Source organism: Gigantopelta aegis, chromosome 15 (assembly GCF_016097555.1).
Source record: "Gigantopelta aegis isolate Gae_Host chromosome 15, Gae_host_genome, whole genome shotgun sequence".
NCBI lineage: Eukaryota > Metazoa > Mollusca > Gastropoda > Neomphalida > Peltospiridae > Gigantopelta > Gigantopelta aegis.
Window position 1 is genome coordinate 12,616,891 of NC_054713.1, and position 17,857 is coordinate 12,634,747.

The following is a 17,857-nucleotide window of genomic DNA, read 5'->3' on the forward strand; positions in this document are numbered from 1 at the left end:
GGAGTGCTGATGAATGAATGAATGAATGTTTAACGACACCCCAGCACAAAAAATACATCGGCTATTGGGTGTCAAACTATGGTAATGCAAACAAAATTTAATAAGGTGATGATCAACATTAATATGAAAATTCAAGATATAGATAAAAACAGTGTAAAGAACTGCAAAAAGACAAATACAAATATCACAAATATAACTCAAAACTTCAATTTGTGCTGTATTGGCCATTCTCAAAGAGAATGTTACACCCCTGCACCACGGTGAGGTTACTGCACGCACAGGGGAGAGTGCTGATGAGTTGTTCATTAGGGTGAAGAGTGAAGGCAACCATACACACATCGGTCATTCTAACATCTTGTGAAAAACAGCAAAACAAAAAGAGAGCTTAGGGAAGAAATTTGACTAATTGATTACCGGGTTCGGTGGTGTCGTTGTTAAGCCATCGGACATAAGGCTGGTAGGTACAGGATAGCACATACCTCAGCCTTTGATATACCATTCGTGGTGCACCATCTGGAACGATAAATAGCCCAGTGGGCACACCGACTGGGATCGATCCCAAACCGACCACACATCATCAAGCGAATGCTTTACCACTGGGCTACATCCTGGGTGCACCGACGGGAATCGATCCCAAACCGACCGTGCATCATCAAGCGAGCGCTTTACCACTGGGCTACGTCCTGGGTGCACCGATGGGGATCGATCCCAAACCGACCGTGCATCATCAAGCGAGCGCTTTACCACTGGGCTACATCCTGGGTGCACCAACGGGAATCGATCCCAAACCGACCGTGCATCATCAAGCGAGCGCTTTACCACTGGGCTACGTCCTGGGTGCACCGATGGGGATCGATCCCAAACCGACCGTGCATCATCAAGCGAGCGCTTTACCACTGGGCTACATCCTGGGTGCACCGACGGGAATCGATCCCAAACCGACCGTGCATCATCAAGCGAGCGCTTTACCACTGGGCTACATCCTGGGTGCACCGACGGGAATCGATCCCAAACCGACCGTGCATCATCAAGCGAGCGCTTTACCACTGGGCTACGTCCTGGGTGCACCGATGGGGATCGATCCCAAACCGACCGTGCATCATCAAGCGAGCGCTTTACCACTGGGCTACATCCTGGGTGCACCGACGGGAATCGATCCCAAACCGACCGTGCATCATCAAGCGAGCGCTTTACCACTGGGCTAAGCCTACGTCCCACCCCTGTGCAGAGACAGTCTTGATCATGGATAATGGTTTTGTTGTTCAGATTGTATGATTTCAATTTCAGAAAATCCAAAACACTGTAAACCAGTTCAGTCAGATGGACCACACTTCGTACGACAGCTTCGTTCTGTTCGTTCTGTCTCACGGAGAGAGCCAGAGTATATATGGAGTAGACGGGGAACTGGTACAGAAGGATAAAATCACAGGAGCCTTCAACGGGAATAACTGCCAAACTCTTAGTGGGAAGCCCAAGCTGTTCTTTTTCCAAGCCTGCCAAGGGCGTAAGTGAATAATAATTATGTTAAATGAATCACAATTGTTTGGTGTAAACAATATTTATTTATTGGAGGGGACTGCATGTGTCATCACCGTCGATCTTGTCTGTCCAGATGTTTTTTGGACAATGCTGTTATAGATCAAGTTTGACTTTTGTGGCAATTTACCCATTTTTGACAGTTATGGTCCTTGAACTTAGGAGATACTGGTATATAGCCTCTATTAGAAATTAGCTTGAAAAATTAGGCAGAGTTATGTCCCCCAACTGCTCTCTAGTTCTGGCGTGTTCCTGTTACAACAAGAATGGCTAATAACCACAGTTGTTTGTGAGTCTTCAGCTGAGATTTATGCATGCCAGCCCCTGACATCATAAATGTCCCCACCTTTGCTTTAAAAATAAAGAATGATACAGGCAAAAGTTAAGTTGATGAAATTGCGTTTTGTCATAACTGACCATGTGTTAAATATAGGAGATGAATCTAGCGTGCTGTCACCCTCCCTGATTGTTTTGGTTTTCTTGCATGGATTTTTTTATTTTATTTTTTCAAAGCTGCAATCTCGCCTCGACATTAATTATAATTTCATTTACCGTTAAACATACAAACACACCTACAGTTTTAATGAATTGTGTGTGACAGTAATACTGTTGTAATAGATAATAGAAATATGTTTATAGTGCGTCCCACGGGGAACGCATTTTTTCATACTATGGAATTTTCTACGAGTTATTTATTTCTGAGCTGCTTGTTTTCTAAATTACACACAAAAATAGTATATTTTTGTTATTTTTATTTTTACGTCGAACCAAATTATTTAAAAAACAACAAAACAGCATTTTTATAGGAGGATGGGGACAGACTATATGTATTATTCCAATAAGAACATTCCCCTTCCCCACGTGCTATATTATGTTTGTTTGTTTTTTCCAATGTATTTCCGGGGACGCATGACCCGACCCCTCCACTAAAAACACCACAGCTAGTCTAGACTTCCTCTATACAATTTCCTGCACACGTGTCTGTTTGACTAAATATTTCGTTTTCTGCAAATCAATTAGGCCTATATAGGCTACATTGCATTATAAAGTGTAAATTTTGCTGTAATAACAACTAAATATATAATTTAACCTAAAACAATCTACCTATAGTAACAGTACCTGTTTTGTTTACGTCAAAATATTTGTGTAAATATATTTATGTTAGTCTTGCATGCCGATTATTTAAGGTAGGTAGATGCCCAACATGTTGAAATGAAGACATTGTTGTATACATGATTATAAACGTAAGTGGCAAGCAAAACAAAAAACCTAATATTTAAAAAATACCCTCCCTCAACAATTTTACCTCCCCCCAAAGAAAACCCCAGTAACAACAACAACAAATCTGCCCCCAAATAAACAATAGCCTACAAAACAAGCCCACGCACCAGTACACATGTACAACCAAAAACATAACCCAGACGAACATGTACATTTAACAAAAAAGTTTTATCTATGTACATATAGTACCCATGGCGTAGGAAAGTGGCATGGGGAGGGGGTACGCATGCACGCGCACACACGCACATGCATATGCACACACACACACACACAGACACACACACACATATAAACCATCGTTGTTGCTCCTAGATCAAGAAAAGTGACATACAGTGCCGTAACAGTGGCAAACATTAATCACATTTGTATTAATTTGGGAGGTTTTCTTTTGACTACGGCATGTCAAAACATATTGTACAGTTACTTTTCTGTAAAAGAAGGAGATTGCACACAATCTAACAAACAGTAATAATAAGATAAAACTTTATTAACATAAAAAAATAAAAGAACAAGTCGATGACTACTCCACAATTCAGTAGTAACAAAGGGCCTTTGTTGCAAGCGGCTGGAGCGTGAACGTGCCAGAAGTCATTTAGTGGCTGATTGAGGTCGCTCAGCGCTTTGCAAATCAAGGGCAGATAAGTATGTTTCTAATAGAGGCTATAGTCTTGCTTTAATGAGATAACTCTGAATATTTTCTTGTTGCTCCCTCTTTAGTTAAATTAGTAAAATAGAGTTATTTCGTTTCAAGTCTACCAATCAATAAAATCAAAATGGCACCCATAATGCTGCAAGCGTCGTTTTCTTACTATGGTATGTATTACAGTTTTATTTATTTCTGAACCAAATATTTGTTTAATTGCACACAAAAATTCACTTTTTGTTATTTCCAAAACACTTTTACTTTTCTTCTTACGTTAAATCAAACTGAAATTATTTACAAAAAACATTTTTATAAAAGGATGGGATGGACTATATATAGTTATTATTTTGAATTTGGACGCTGTATTTCATGGGATTTGAAACATTTTCAGGGCGTAAAATTTATTTTTTCAGACAAACGATATGTCGTTCGTGTGGTTTTAGTGTTTGCACAAACGATTTTCTCCAGTGGTTCAGATACAAATGAAAAGGTTAACCGGTAACGGTAATCAAATGAGAATCTAAGATGGGTGATTTTCGTAGCTTTTCTCCAAATTCTTATCATAAATACTAAATTATTATTATTATTTGGTATGCTGGGACTAACTTGAAAGCTGCCATTTACATTTCAGCACACTACCCCATCGGTTTTGTTACAGGGGAGTACTTGTTGGCGCCAAACAATAGTCTGAACGAAACGAATAGACCCGAAGTTCTGCGAATGCTCGATCGATCCAATAAATGCTGCAACTCGGTGTTTCTTCATGTTCTAATTTCCACTTCGTTATTTTAAAGTCCCTTATTAAACGTACTATTTTCTTCGCTGTGTATGTCATATTTTAATAAATTGATTTAGCAAGGGTTGTACTTGTTTTCATTACAATACGTTTCAGAATTAATGCATATATTTCAACGTAACCACACAGGTGTCAAAAAGTAAATAAATATACAGAACTTCACATACATTTTTTTCGCTTCCTATCTATTGCACGAGTTTATCGTGACAAGAATATTTACCACGAGACCATGTAGTTTTGTCAGAAGACGAAGCTGCAGATGCACAGTGCAAATTTCTTCTTTGCCCAGTCGTGTAGGCCGTCGGACTTAACATGCCGTTCAAGGTTTCCTTTGTGAACAAATGACACCCCATCAACATAATTTTTGACATTGTCCAAAGCTGACCCTTTCATTTGTCTTAACCTAGCTTCACTACAGATAGCCACAAAATTGTCCATACATATGTTGCATATAACTTTACATATGTCGCCATTCTCGTTTGTATTAACTGCGAAATCGTCGGGAAAAGTTTTTTCACTAACAGTGTCCTTTTTGCGTTTTTTCGCATTAGGTCCTGACATTTTACAACTCTATATCACGTTTAATAAATACTCATAAACTGCTTTAATTTCCAAACCACGTATTGTTTTCCGCACGTAGCAAAATGATCAAAGGGAATGTGCAACTATGTCACTAAATGTTATTGACACTTCTAATGACAGTGCCGACTTTGTAACTGACTGTGATGTCGAGTTCAAACGGATACATTGTTTTTTTTCTCACACCTGCAATGCTAGGCCTGTTTTCTTATCATTTTATTCAAGTTTTTGCACGAACGATCCGTTGTTCGTGTCGATATTGGTTTTGCATAACCGACAGACAGACCAAATTTTATGCCCTGATTTTTAAGTTGCAGTTCTCTTACTATCATCTATACTGACACACAATGAAAACACAAAACAGATATTGTTCAGTATTTTGTTGTGATTAATGAAAAATATATTCATTGGACTTAAAATAACAATTTATGAGAGGAAGCCATTGATTGGTACTTTTGTCTGGGTTTTAATCCTGGTTTTGTTATCGTTACACATACAATAGCATAAACACACAAAATGGTGTGAAATGCGTTCACTACATGCTCAGTCATTCTGCATGCAATGCACGTGAAATGCCAGTATGTGGACACATAAAAGTCACGTAACGGTGTCATATTCCTCGTCACATTAAGAATGACACCACTTAGAGAAGAACAAAGGGAGCGAACGTTGGGCATGGTTCAAGGGGGGACTTCGCAAAGTCAAGTTGCTAGGACCTTCAGAGTCCATCCATCAACTATTGGACGACTTGTTGAACGTCATCAACAGACCGGGAGTGTCCATGATCGACCTCGACCTGGTCAACGTCTCGTTATGACCCCACGCCAAGATCGGCAGATTCGACGACACCACCTCCATGACCGGTTCAGAACTGCGACGATGACAGCAAGCAACACGATAGGACGTCATGGAAGGCATATCCATCCGATGACGGTCATCCGTCAACTCAGAACGACTGGACTCGGATGCAGACGCCCGTACAACGGTAACATCATGACACCGCGACATCGTGCTGCGAGACTACAGTTTGCTGTCCAGAATGGTAATCATCCACCAGCCTTTTACCGGAGCATTGTTTCTCAGATGAGTCCCGTTTCTCTGTCTCCTTTGCCAATGGAAGAGCATGTGTGTACAGGAGACTCCATGAACGGTACGCTGACGGATGTGTGAGGGAACATGATTGGTTTGGCGGTGGTTGTCTGATGGTATGGGGGGGGCAAATCAACTGTGATTTCAGGAGTGATCTCATCATTGTCCACGATGCCCTTACAGCCCAGCGTTATGTTGACGTTATTCTAAGACCAGTTATTCAGCCACTTTGCGCCGTCACCGAAGACCAGGAGGTCCCCTGCTGTTTCAACAAGACAATGCCTGTCCACATACTGCAAGAATTACCCAGGCATTCCTGCAACAAGCCGGTATCACCGTTATGAACTGGCCCGCTGTTTCCCCGGATTTGAACCCAATTGAACACATGTGGGATGAGTTAGGACGTCGTGTACGTCACCGCCAGCCACCACCGCGTAACGTCGCTGAGCTTGCACAGGCATTGCAGGAGGAGTGGAGGAACATTCCTGTGGCTTATTTGAGATGTTTGAGCCAATCCTTTCCCCGTCGTCTTCACGCGTGCTCACGGACCAATGGTGGACACACCAGATACTGACCTTGATATGGGGGGGAGGTTTGAACTTTTCGATTACGAATGCAACTCAATTATTGATGATAACTGGCCATGTTTCCATGTGAATGTATCTCATGAATACCAGTCATTAATGTCATATTACATTATTCATCTATTCATTAATAGTTTGTCATTATTTGCAATGAATAGTTGTTTTTGCGTTTTTATTGTGTGTCAGTATATAAATTAAAAGTTATAAAAATGTATCCATTAATTTCTAAGATTTTAGGGTATGTTGTTTTTGTTTTTTTTAACCCTCCTTACCCTCTAGGACTTTCACTATTAACTCTAAAATTTGGAAATTGTCGTAAATCCCATTTTAGAAATGAACTCTTCATTTGGTTTTTATAATTTGTTTATAGAAAATGTTGACCCTGGTGCACCCATTGCCTCAGCGGAACCAGTTATCAGTAGCAGTAGCAGTGGCAGTGAACCCGATAACATGGAGCTTTCACTGAAGAAGATGAAAGGTCTAAAGTTAAATAAAACCACAGTTGATGAGTCGAGAGATGACACTGTGGCCGACGTCAAGACAGAGACCTCGGTACCAGCCGGAGGAGATGTTTTCATAGCATCGGCCACTATTCCAGGTAAAAAAAAACCCCAGTAAAAACCCCCCCAAATATTCCAAGTCACTATATAATAGTTGTGATTTACTTGTAGTTGTGATTTACTTATAGTTGCCATTTACTTGTAGTCACTGTTGCAGTTACCATTTACTTGTAGTCACCATTGTAGTCGTTGTTTACTTGTAGTCACGGTATACTTGTAGTTGTGGTTGACCTATAGTTGTGTTTTACTTGTAGTTTGTGGTTGACCTATAGTTGTGTTTTACTTGTAGTTGTGGTTGACCTATAGTTTTGATTTACTTGTAGTCACGGTTTACTTGTAATTGTGGTTGACCTATAGTTGTGTTTTACTTGTAGTTGTGGTTGTTGACCTATAGTTGTGTTTTACTTGTAGTTGTGATTGACCTATAGTTGTTTTACTTGTAGTTGTGGTTGACCTATAGTTGTGTTTTACTTGTAGTTGTGGTTCACCTATCGTTTTGGTTTGCTTGTAGTCACGATTTACTTGTAATTGTGGTTGACCTATAGTTGTGTTTTACTTGTAGTTGTTGTTGACCTATTGTGTTTTACTTGTAGTTGTGGTTGACCTATAGTTGTTGTGTTTTACTTGTAATTGTGGTTGACCTATAATTGTGGTTTACTTGTAGTCACGGTTTACTTGTAGTTATGGTTGACCTATAGTCATAGTTTACTCGTAGTTGCAGTTTACTTGTAGTAATAGTTGACCTATAGTTGTGTTTTACTTGTAATTGTGGTTGAAGTATAGTCATGGTTTACTTGTAGTTATGGTTAACCTATAGATGTGGTTTACTTGTTAGTCGATGTTGAATTGTAGCAAATCTTCACATTTGGGCAAAAATTATGGATTTTTTTTCTGGCAAAATGAACTGGCCTGAAAACCTTTCCCCATGTATTTCCATCATTCAACTCAAAATATTAGTTGTAATCCATGTAAAAATGCATAGTGATTCGTTTGGAGTCCTATATAACTGTTTAAATAAACATTGTTATCCAGATTCAAAAATTTGTGTTTAACTCGGGCAAACATTAGCACCCCTCCCTCCCACAAAAGCGTGAGCCTGGTGAGATATGATGACTACATAAATTTCTTTATTTTCAGTCAGTGACCAAAAATATAGATACTCTTAAAATAATTTGTTTTAGTACAGTATATACTTGTAAGTAAAGTTTGGTATCACAATAAAGATAAAAAGAGCAGGGCTCGCGCTGTCGTTTGCCAAAGTCGCCAATTGCGGACAAAAAAAATAAATTGGCAAAAGAATTTTTAGTTTGGCGAAAAAATTTGCGAAAGATGTTTTGCCATTTCTTTTAACCAGTTTTATTCAATTGATCTGCCTCACAGTGTGAATAAACGCCATTTGCATGTCCGCGTGGCCAGTCTACTACTAAATAGTGTACTGCCAACTACTGCTAGAAAACGCGATTAAATAATGTGAAGTACAGTTTAAGACATGTTGCATTGTTGATACTAAATGTTTGATTACTAGCGACAACAAGTTTTACTTTTTTATTAGTCATGTTTTGTCGTACGGTAAATGTGGTAAATCTAGGTCACGTGGTGGGTGCGTTGGTGAGGGATATATATTGTTTCTCACTGATATACAATCATTATTAATTAAAACTTGCTATGTTTACAGATTTTATTTCCAACATAATCAGTGGGGAAATTATAATTTATTTGTGCTATGTCTATTGACGTAATATTAACGCCGACATGATACATCCCTCCTACCCTTGCCGAGAAATGCAAAACTCGAAACACGTTGTGAAACTAAAAGAACTTTTTTTCCCCACTTATGAAAGAGAGTCAAGTGCCAGTGTTTTGATAGCAGTAACATATAAAGATGTTTCCTTTGTCTTTATTTTGGGTGACTGGTTGGATGAATAAGTTTTAACATGCTCCTATACCACGAAGGTTTCGAGGTGTCTGTCCCGGGTCCGGCGTTTGGAAAGCCAGACACCTGGTCCGTGACAGATTTGGGTGACTGGCTATGTGCCGGTACTTACCATTTCACACTTGTGGTGCAAAAATATCAGGACCGTACCCTGATCAAAATCCTAGTGGGGGTGGGGGGCACTACTTTTCATAAAAAATGAATGAAATACTACACAAATTAAACCTGAAGATGTGTATGCTATTTTCTGGAGTAAAAAACAAAAAGTGAGATTATCGGGAGCTACCCAGAGGGTACGGCCCTGCATATATGAATATACTATAGAGTATCTTAGTCTGATGAATTTTTGGCGGAAAATATATCTGATCAAATTTGACTTGCTTCTTTCAAATTACAGAGAAACATACAATTTATATCATTATCTGATGCATACAAAAAATAAAACTGCCTTTTTTGTGATATATACCAGTCATGGTGCACTGACTTCAATGAGAAATAACTTGATGGGATCATCGATGGGAATTGACCCTAGACTGACCACACATCAGACAAGTGCTTTACCACTGGGTTACAGCCAGCCCTAGACATCAGCAGCATTTCATTATTAGATTAGTAAAAAAAATACATCCTCTAAAACAATGCCATACAAGACGTAAACTGAATAATAAGTACATTTTAGCATTTACTATATTATCATAAAGAACGAGATTAAAAACAAAATCTTTTGACTGAAATGCCCAAATGTAATTGGCGAATATATATTTAGATTGGCGAAAGAAATTAAGGATTGGCAAATTTTTTGGCGAACAAAAATAGCAACCCAGGGCTAGCCCTGAAAGAGACATATTTATTTATGAATTAGAAGTTAGAAATGCTTTATGTATGTGACAAAATGATGTAGCTAGCATCATACAAAGAATGACGTCATGATGTATATTGTATATTATATGACGTCATACTGCAAAAGCCATGCTGGGTTCATGGTAGTGGAATAAATAAGTTGGATTGGCAGGATAAATAAAATTACTGGTCTCTCTCTCTCTCTCTCTCTCTCTCTCTCTCTCTGTATATATTTATTTATTTTATTTTATTTTTTATTTTTTATTAGATTATTTATCATATGCGTTTGTGTGTTTGTGTGTGTGTGTGTGTATATATATATATAAAAAATGTGTTAGTGCATATATTGTTGAGCACTCTGAAAGCCGCCATGGAATGTGTAAACTTTGGATACTCTACCAAAAATATACCGATCGCGAAACCTGATGACTACAGAAAATGCTTCTTAGAAAAGACCGAGTCATTCCTAAGGAGATTAAGATGGAGATCTTTCTTCTTCCTCAATCCCGAAGTTGCAACACAACAGAAAGAAACATACGGATTTAACACCACCAAATCCCCTCCTTCTATACCAGAACTCAAGAACTTCGAAGAAAAAATGGTAAGACTAGCTAAAAATCTACAATTTAACAACACATCAAGCAACCAACTACAGCGAAAACTCGCTAAGGACATAAACACTATAAAACATGACAAGAAACTACTCGTACCTGCCGATAAAACCACAAACTTTTACAAGCTAGACACCACCACTTACAACAGACTACTAGATAGCAACACAACCAAAGCATATAAAACAGCGCCACAGAACTCAGAACAAGAGATAACCACTAAAGACAAACACATTGCAGAAAAACTAAATCTAGCAGACCGCATAGATACAACAGCAAAAAGTGAAGCATTTATTACGTTAAAAGACCACAAACCAAACTTCTCCAATAAACCCACCTGTAGACTAATAAACCCATCTAAACCGGAAATTGGCATAATAAGCAAAAAAATCTTAGAGAGAATCAACAGAAAGATTCTGAACACAACCAGAACAAACCAGTGGAGGAACACGTCAGACGTGATTAAGTGGTTTAAAGCAATATCCAATAAATCCAACTATTCTTTCATATGTTTCGACATATGCGATTTTTATCCGTCCATAACAGAAAATCTCGTGAAACAAGCCCTACAGTTCGCATCCAAATTCGATGATATTTCTAGCGATGAGATGGAAATAATATTACAAGCAAGAAATTCACTGCTATTTAACAACAGCAAGGCATGGTGCAAAAGAGGCAAACAATCACGGTTTGATGTAACTATGGGTAGTTACGATGGAGCAGAAATTTGCGAAATAGTCGGGCTCTTTCTTCTTTCAGAACTACAAGCCAAATACGGCAACAATATAGGACTATATCGCGACGATGGCCTAGCTGCATTCAATGAGTCACCGAGAACCATAGAGATAATCAAAAAAGATATTTGCAGAATATTTGCAAACCATAAACTCAAGATCACCATAGTCGCCAACAAAAAATCTGTAGATTACTTAGACGTAACTCTAGACCTTGAAAAGAGCTCAGTCAAACCCTATATGAAACCAAACAACACACCTTTATACATCCACAACAAGAGCAACCACCCTCCAAATATCATCCGCAGTATACCAAAAACAATAAATAAAAGGCTTTCTGATATATCTTCGAATGAGTGCATCTTTGAAGAAGCGAAACGCCCATATAAGGAAGCCTTACTCAAGAGCGGATATAACTATAACCTCAAATACACCCCAACAGCAGAAAACAACAGACGCAGAAACAACCGCAATAGAAACATCACCTGGTACAACCCACCATATAGCTCCAACGTGAAAACCAACGTAGGTCACCAGTTCCTCAGATTACTCGATGAGTGCTTTCCCAAAAGCAACCCTCTCCACAAAATTATAAATCGAAACACCGTTAAAATTAGCTATAGCTGCATGCCTAATGTTGGGAAAATAATTTCAGCGCATAACAAAACTCTACTTCAACAACACAGAGACAAAGACGCAGTTCCCCCCAGAGAATGCAACTGTAGACGAAGAGCTGAATGTCCACTTGAGGGCAAATGCTTGCAGAAAGGAGTAATATATCAAGCTACCGTTAATACACTCGATAACAACAAGCAAGAAACATACGTTGGTTTGACCGAGAACACATTTAAGACGAGATATACTGCGCACACGAGCAGTTTTCAAAACGCAACACAGAAGAACGCAACAGCGCTAAGTCAGTACATTTGGACACTGAAGGATAGATTCACCCCATACACCATTAAGTGGAAAATTTTATCCAAAGCAAAATCATACTCTCCAGCGAGCAAAAGATGTAACCTCTGCCTGAAGGAAAAACTGTTCATAATGTATAAACCTGAAACCAGCACACTAAACTCCAAGAATGAACTCGTATCAGCATGTCGACACAGACGCAAATACCTTCTGTGCGCATACCACACATCACCTATTATAGACCTGCATAGTGACGTAACCTCGACGTCACAGAGTCCATTACGTCATCAGCTTTCCGTTGACGGTGTAATTAAATCTACATCTGATGAGTGAGAGCAATAATTCAACTCTCTCACGAAACAAGCCTGTCATGTAGAGAAAAAACATACACTTTTTAACGATATATCTGGCTCCCACACGGTTGAGCACTCTATAAAATAGCGTCTTTCAACTCGAAAACGACTACTATTACAAAGCTCCTTATATTGTTGAGCACTCTGAAAGCCGCCATGGAATGTGTAAACTTTGGATACTCTACCAAAAATATACCGATCGCGAAACCTGATGACTACAGAAAATGCTTCTTAGAAAAGACCGAGTCATTCCTAAGGAGATTAAGATGGAGATCTTTCTTCTTCCTCAATCCCGAAGTTGCAACACAACAGAAAGAAACATACGGATTTAACACCACCAAATCCCCTCCTTCTATACCAGAACTCAAGAACTTCGAAGAAAAAATGGTAAGACTAGCTAAAAATCTACAATTTAACAACACATCAAGCAACCAACTACAGCGAAAACTCGCTAAGGACATAAACACTATAAAACATGACAAGAAACTACTCGTACCTGCCGATAAAACCACAAACTTTTACAAGCTAGACACCACCACTTACAACAGACTACTAGATAGCAACACAACCAAAGCATATAAAACAGCGCCACAGAACTCAGAACAAGAGATAACCACTAAAGACAAACACATTGCAGAAAAACTAAATCTAGCAGACCGCATAGATACAACAGCAAAAAGTGAAGCATTTATTACGTTAAAAGACCACAAACCAAACTTCTCCAATAAACCCACCTGTAGACTAATAAACCCATCTAAACCGGAAATTGGCATAATAAGCAAAAAAATCTTAGAGAGAATCAACAGAAAGATTCTGAACACAACCAGAACAAACCAGTGGAGGAACACGTCAGACGTGATTAAGTGGTTTAAAGCAATATCCAATAAATCCAACTATTCTTTCATATGTTTCGACATATGCGATTTTTATCCGTCCATAACAGAAAATCTCGTGAAACAAGCCCTACAGTTCGCATCCAAATTCGATGATATTTCTAGCGATGAGATGGAAATAATATTACAAGCAAGAAATTCACTGCTATTTAACAACAGCAAGGCATGGTGCAAAAGAGGCAAACAATCACGGTTTGATGTAACTATGGGTAGTTACGATGGAGCAGAAATTTGCGAAATAGTCGGGCTCTTTCTTCTTTCAGAACTACAAGCCAAATACGGCAACAATATAGGACTATATCGCGACGATGGCCTAGCTGCATTCAATGAGTCACCGAGAACCATAGAGATAATCAAAAAAGATATTTGCAGAATATTTGCAAACCATAAACTCAAGATCACCATAGTCGCCAACAAAAAATCTGTAGATTACTTAGACGTAACTCTAGACCTTGAAAAGAGCTCAGTCAAACCCTATATGAAACCAAACAACACACCTTTATACATCCACAACAAGAGCAACCACCCTCCAAATATCATCCGCAGTATACCAAAAACAATAAATAAAAGGCTTTCTGATATATCTTCGAATGAGTGCATCTTTGAAGAAGCGAAACGCCCATATAAGGAAGCCTTACTCAAGAGCGGATATAACTATAACCTCAAATACACCCCAACAGCAGAAAACAACAGACGCAGAAACAACCGCAATAGAAACATCACCTGGTACAACCCACCATATAGCTCCAACGTGAAAACCAACGTAGGTCACCAGTTCCTCAGATTACTCGATGAGTGCTTTCCCAAAAGCAACCCTCTCCACAAAATTATAAATCGAAACACCGTTAAAATTAGCTATAGCTGCATGCCTAATGTTGGGAAAATAATTTCAGCGCATAACAAAACTCTACTTCAACAACACAGAGACAAAGACGCAGTTCCCCCCAGAGAATGCAACTGTAGACGAAGAGCTGAATGTCCACTTGAGGGCAAATGCTTGCAGAAAGGAGTAATATATCAAGCTACCGTTAATACACTCGATAACAACAAGCAAGAAACATACGTTGGTTTGACCGAGAACACATTTAAGACGAGATATACTGCGCACACGAGCAGTTTTCAAAACGCAACACAGAAGAACGCAACAGCGCTAAGTCAGTACATTTGGACACTGAAGGATAGATTCACCCCATACACCATTAAGTGGAAAATTTTATCCAAAGCAAAATCATACTCTCCAGCGAGCAAAAGATGTAACCTCTGCCTGAAGGAAAAACTGTTCATAATGTATAAACCTGAAACCAGCACACTAAACTCCAAGAATGAACTCGTATCAGCATGTCGACACAGACGCAAATACCTTCTGTGCGCATACCACACATCACCTATTATAGACCTGCATAGTGACGTAACCTCGACGTCACAGAGTCCATTACGTCATCAGCTTTCCGTTGACGGTGTAATTAAATCTACATCTGATGAGTGAGAGCAATAATTCAACTCTCTCACGAAACAAGCCTGTCATGTAGAGAAAAACATACACTTTTTAACGATATATATATATATATATATATGTATGTATGTATATGTACATGTACGTGTACATATATATATATACATACATATATAGATATATATACATATATATACACCCACACATATATATATATATATATATATATATATATATATATATATATATATATATATATATACACACATACATACATACACACATACATACATACATACATACATACATACATACATACATACACACACACACACACATACATACATACATACATATATATATATATATATATATATATAATATTTATCATATAATATCTTACATTTTCAGTGCAATCAAAGTATGTGATATTTTTCAGATCACATACTTTAAGAATTTGATAACTTTGCAAATTAGATGTAAAATTAATCGAGGTCACGACACTAGGTTTATTGACATTTAAGGAAACATACTTGGGTGACACTCCATGACACTCCATGACACTCCATAATTGACATATACATTGATAGTCATCAAATAAAAACATTTCAATAGCAGTTTTACACTGAAAGCTGCCCAGCGTTCAGAAAACAAAAAACATTAGGCCCTAGTTTATTTTGATGTAAGGACATCCAAAATGACATCATTTGAGTTTGATGTTATTTCCATTCAAAAATACACTGCGCCACATATTCTTACGTCAGTTGAATATCTAGTAATGGCGGACTGGAGTTAAAAGTTGCATGTACAGTTTACAAAAACATGTATTAAGCTTGAGGTTATATGATAACGACATCGCTGACTGGATGAGCAATCACTTGACCTGTACTGGTGCTCATTTATAATTTTCAAGACCTTTATAATTATTAGATACACTACATTCTACACCACAATAAATACATTTATAGATTATTTCAGTACATTTTATGTTATTTTAAATTTAAAGCAGTGTTTATTTTACAAAGGCCTCTTGCAAGTTTGTCAGTCTCTTTGACACTGGACCCGACGGGGCTCTGTACACAGGTGCTGATTACAATGACACTTCCATCGAGACAGGACAACGATTGTAACCAGTTGCAAACGCTGGGTCCTTTGTTTTAATTGCCATTTAGAGTAACATATATATTTTTGTCACCAAGAATGGTCTTATTGTTAACGACTGTTTAATCTCATGACCGACTGAGTGACTTTGAACGAATGTCTAGCCTAATAGAGTGATGCATGTAAGTGACCACTTTTTTTTATTAAATTTGGGATCAGTTCAAGTCTTGAGATCAAAATGCACATCAGTTTATTGATGTAGACAAATAAACATGTGCAGATGCACAGCCCCAAAAAAAACGGACACATGCTTCGGACTGACAAGAATGACAGAAGTCAGACCGGCAAACATACGTTTTTAAATAATAATATCGGTCTCGGAGATCGAGAATCGGTCCCAGACTGGGGAAAAAAGAGCTTTTCCCCACCCCTGATATATATATATATATATATATATATATATATATATATATATATATATATATATATATATATATTGTTTTCAGATTATTTATCATGGAGGAACACAATGAAAGGAACATGGTTCATCCAGGCAGTTGGCTACATCTTTCAGAAGTTTGCTCACAAAGACGATATCAACAAACTGATGACCAAGGTAGGCCTATTAGCAGGTGTAGCCCAGTGGTATAGCACTTGCCTGATGCTTGGTCAGTGTAGGATCAATCCTCATCTGTGGATCCATTGGGCAGCTATTGCCCATTTCAGCCAGTGCACCATGACTGGTATATCAAAGGCCTGCATGTCTATGGGATGGTGCACATAAAAGATCCTTTGCTACAAATGGAAAAATCAAGCAGATTTTCTCTCTAAAACTATATGTCAAAATTATTGAACGTTTGACATCCAGTAACCGATGATTAATAAATCAATGTGCTGTAGTGGTGTCGTTAAACAAAATCTACATAACAAGAATTGAAATAACCAGACCAAATAGGCATACATGTAGTTCTGAGGTTTTGTTAAACAAACATTCCTTTCCTTTCTTTCTTTCCTATTCCTATTCCTATTCCTCATTGCTGTTTGTTTTTCAGGTCAACCGTCTGGTTGGTCGGGGACGGACAGATTCCGGTTCGATGCAGGTGTCGACATACGAATCACGGCTGTTGAAAGCTTTCTACTTCTTCCCAGGCCTGTGGTTATCGTCATCAGAGACATCAGCCGCTCTTTCTAACATACAGTCTACTAGCTGAAACCATTTGACCTCTTGCTAATATCATACACAAACAAAATATTTAAATGTGTAATGTACCTTTTTTTTAAAGTTCAGTATGTAAATAGGCAGGGCTCCAAGCTGAGGTGTTGAAAGGGTATGCCCTAAATAAGCAGGCCGAAATGAAGTACAAACATGCTAACCTGAAAACATTTCCTCTCAAAATCAATGGATTACTTATTAAACAGAAATAATTGTGCACCATACCCCAAAAAACTGATTTTTACTCAAACATAGCAATGTTAATGCAGGCTGAAAGACGGCTTTCCAGTTGGCAGTTTGGGGGGCATTGTAAGCCCCCCATGGGGAAAATTTTGAAAATGGACCATGCACAGAGTACTTCTGAGCCAGTTAGTTATACAAATTATGAAAATAAAAGGAATCCAATATGATGTGAGTTTTAATTTTTCGGTTAATAATCAATCTAATTAAAATTAGCTCCACTATTACATGTGGATCTAAAAACAGCCCGTTGGAGCTCATGTCCAGTTAACCTCTCATTTGACCAATCAAAACCTTGCAGAATCATGCCAGTGATTTGAAAAGAATTTGAAAACATTCCAAATTATCCCAAGTGTATATGACATGTTTTGTGTGAATTACAAATGCATTAAAACATGTTTTATTTTATAAAATAAATTATTTGTAATGTAAAACTGAAGACTGATTTAGTTTTTTTAAAATAAATAAATAATTTGTAATGTAAAATTGAAGATTGATAACCC

General features: G+C 38.1%; 1 protein-coding gene across 1 annotated transcript in view; it reads left to right on the top strand.

Moving 5' to 3' along the window:
* Window positions 1–17,524, top strand: part of LOC121390245 (caspase-2-like) — a 38,724-nt gene extending 21,200 nt beyond the window's left edge. The window contains exons 6-9 of the mRNA XM_041522025.1: window positions 1,288–1,504; window positions 6,879–7,106; window positions 16,408–16,517; window positions 16,954–17,524. Of these exons, the coding sequence (XP_041377959.1) occupies window positions 1,288–1,504; window positions 6,879–7,106; window positions 16,408–16,517; window positions 16,954–17,112 (714 nt within the window). The 3' untranslated portion in view covers window positions 17,113–17,524. The remainder of the gene's footprint in view (window positions 1–1,287; window positions 1,505–6,878; window positions 7,107–16,407; window positions 16,518–16,953) is intronic.
* Window positions 17,525–17,857: the final 333 nt, after the last annotated feature.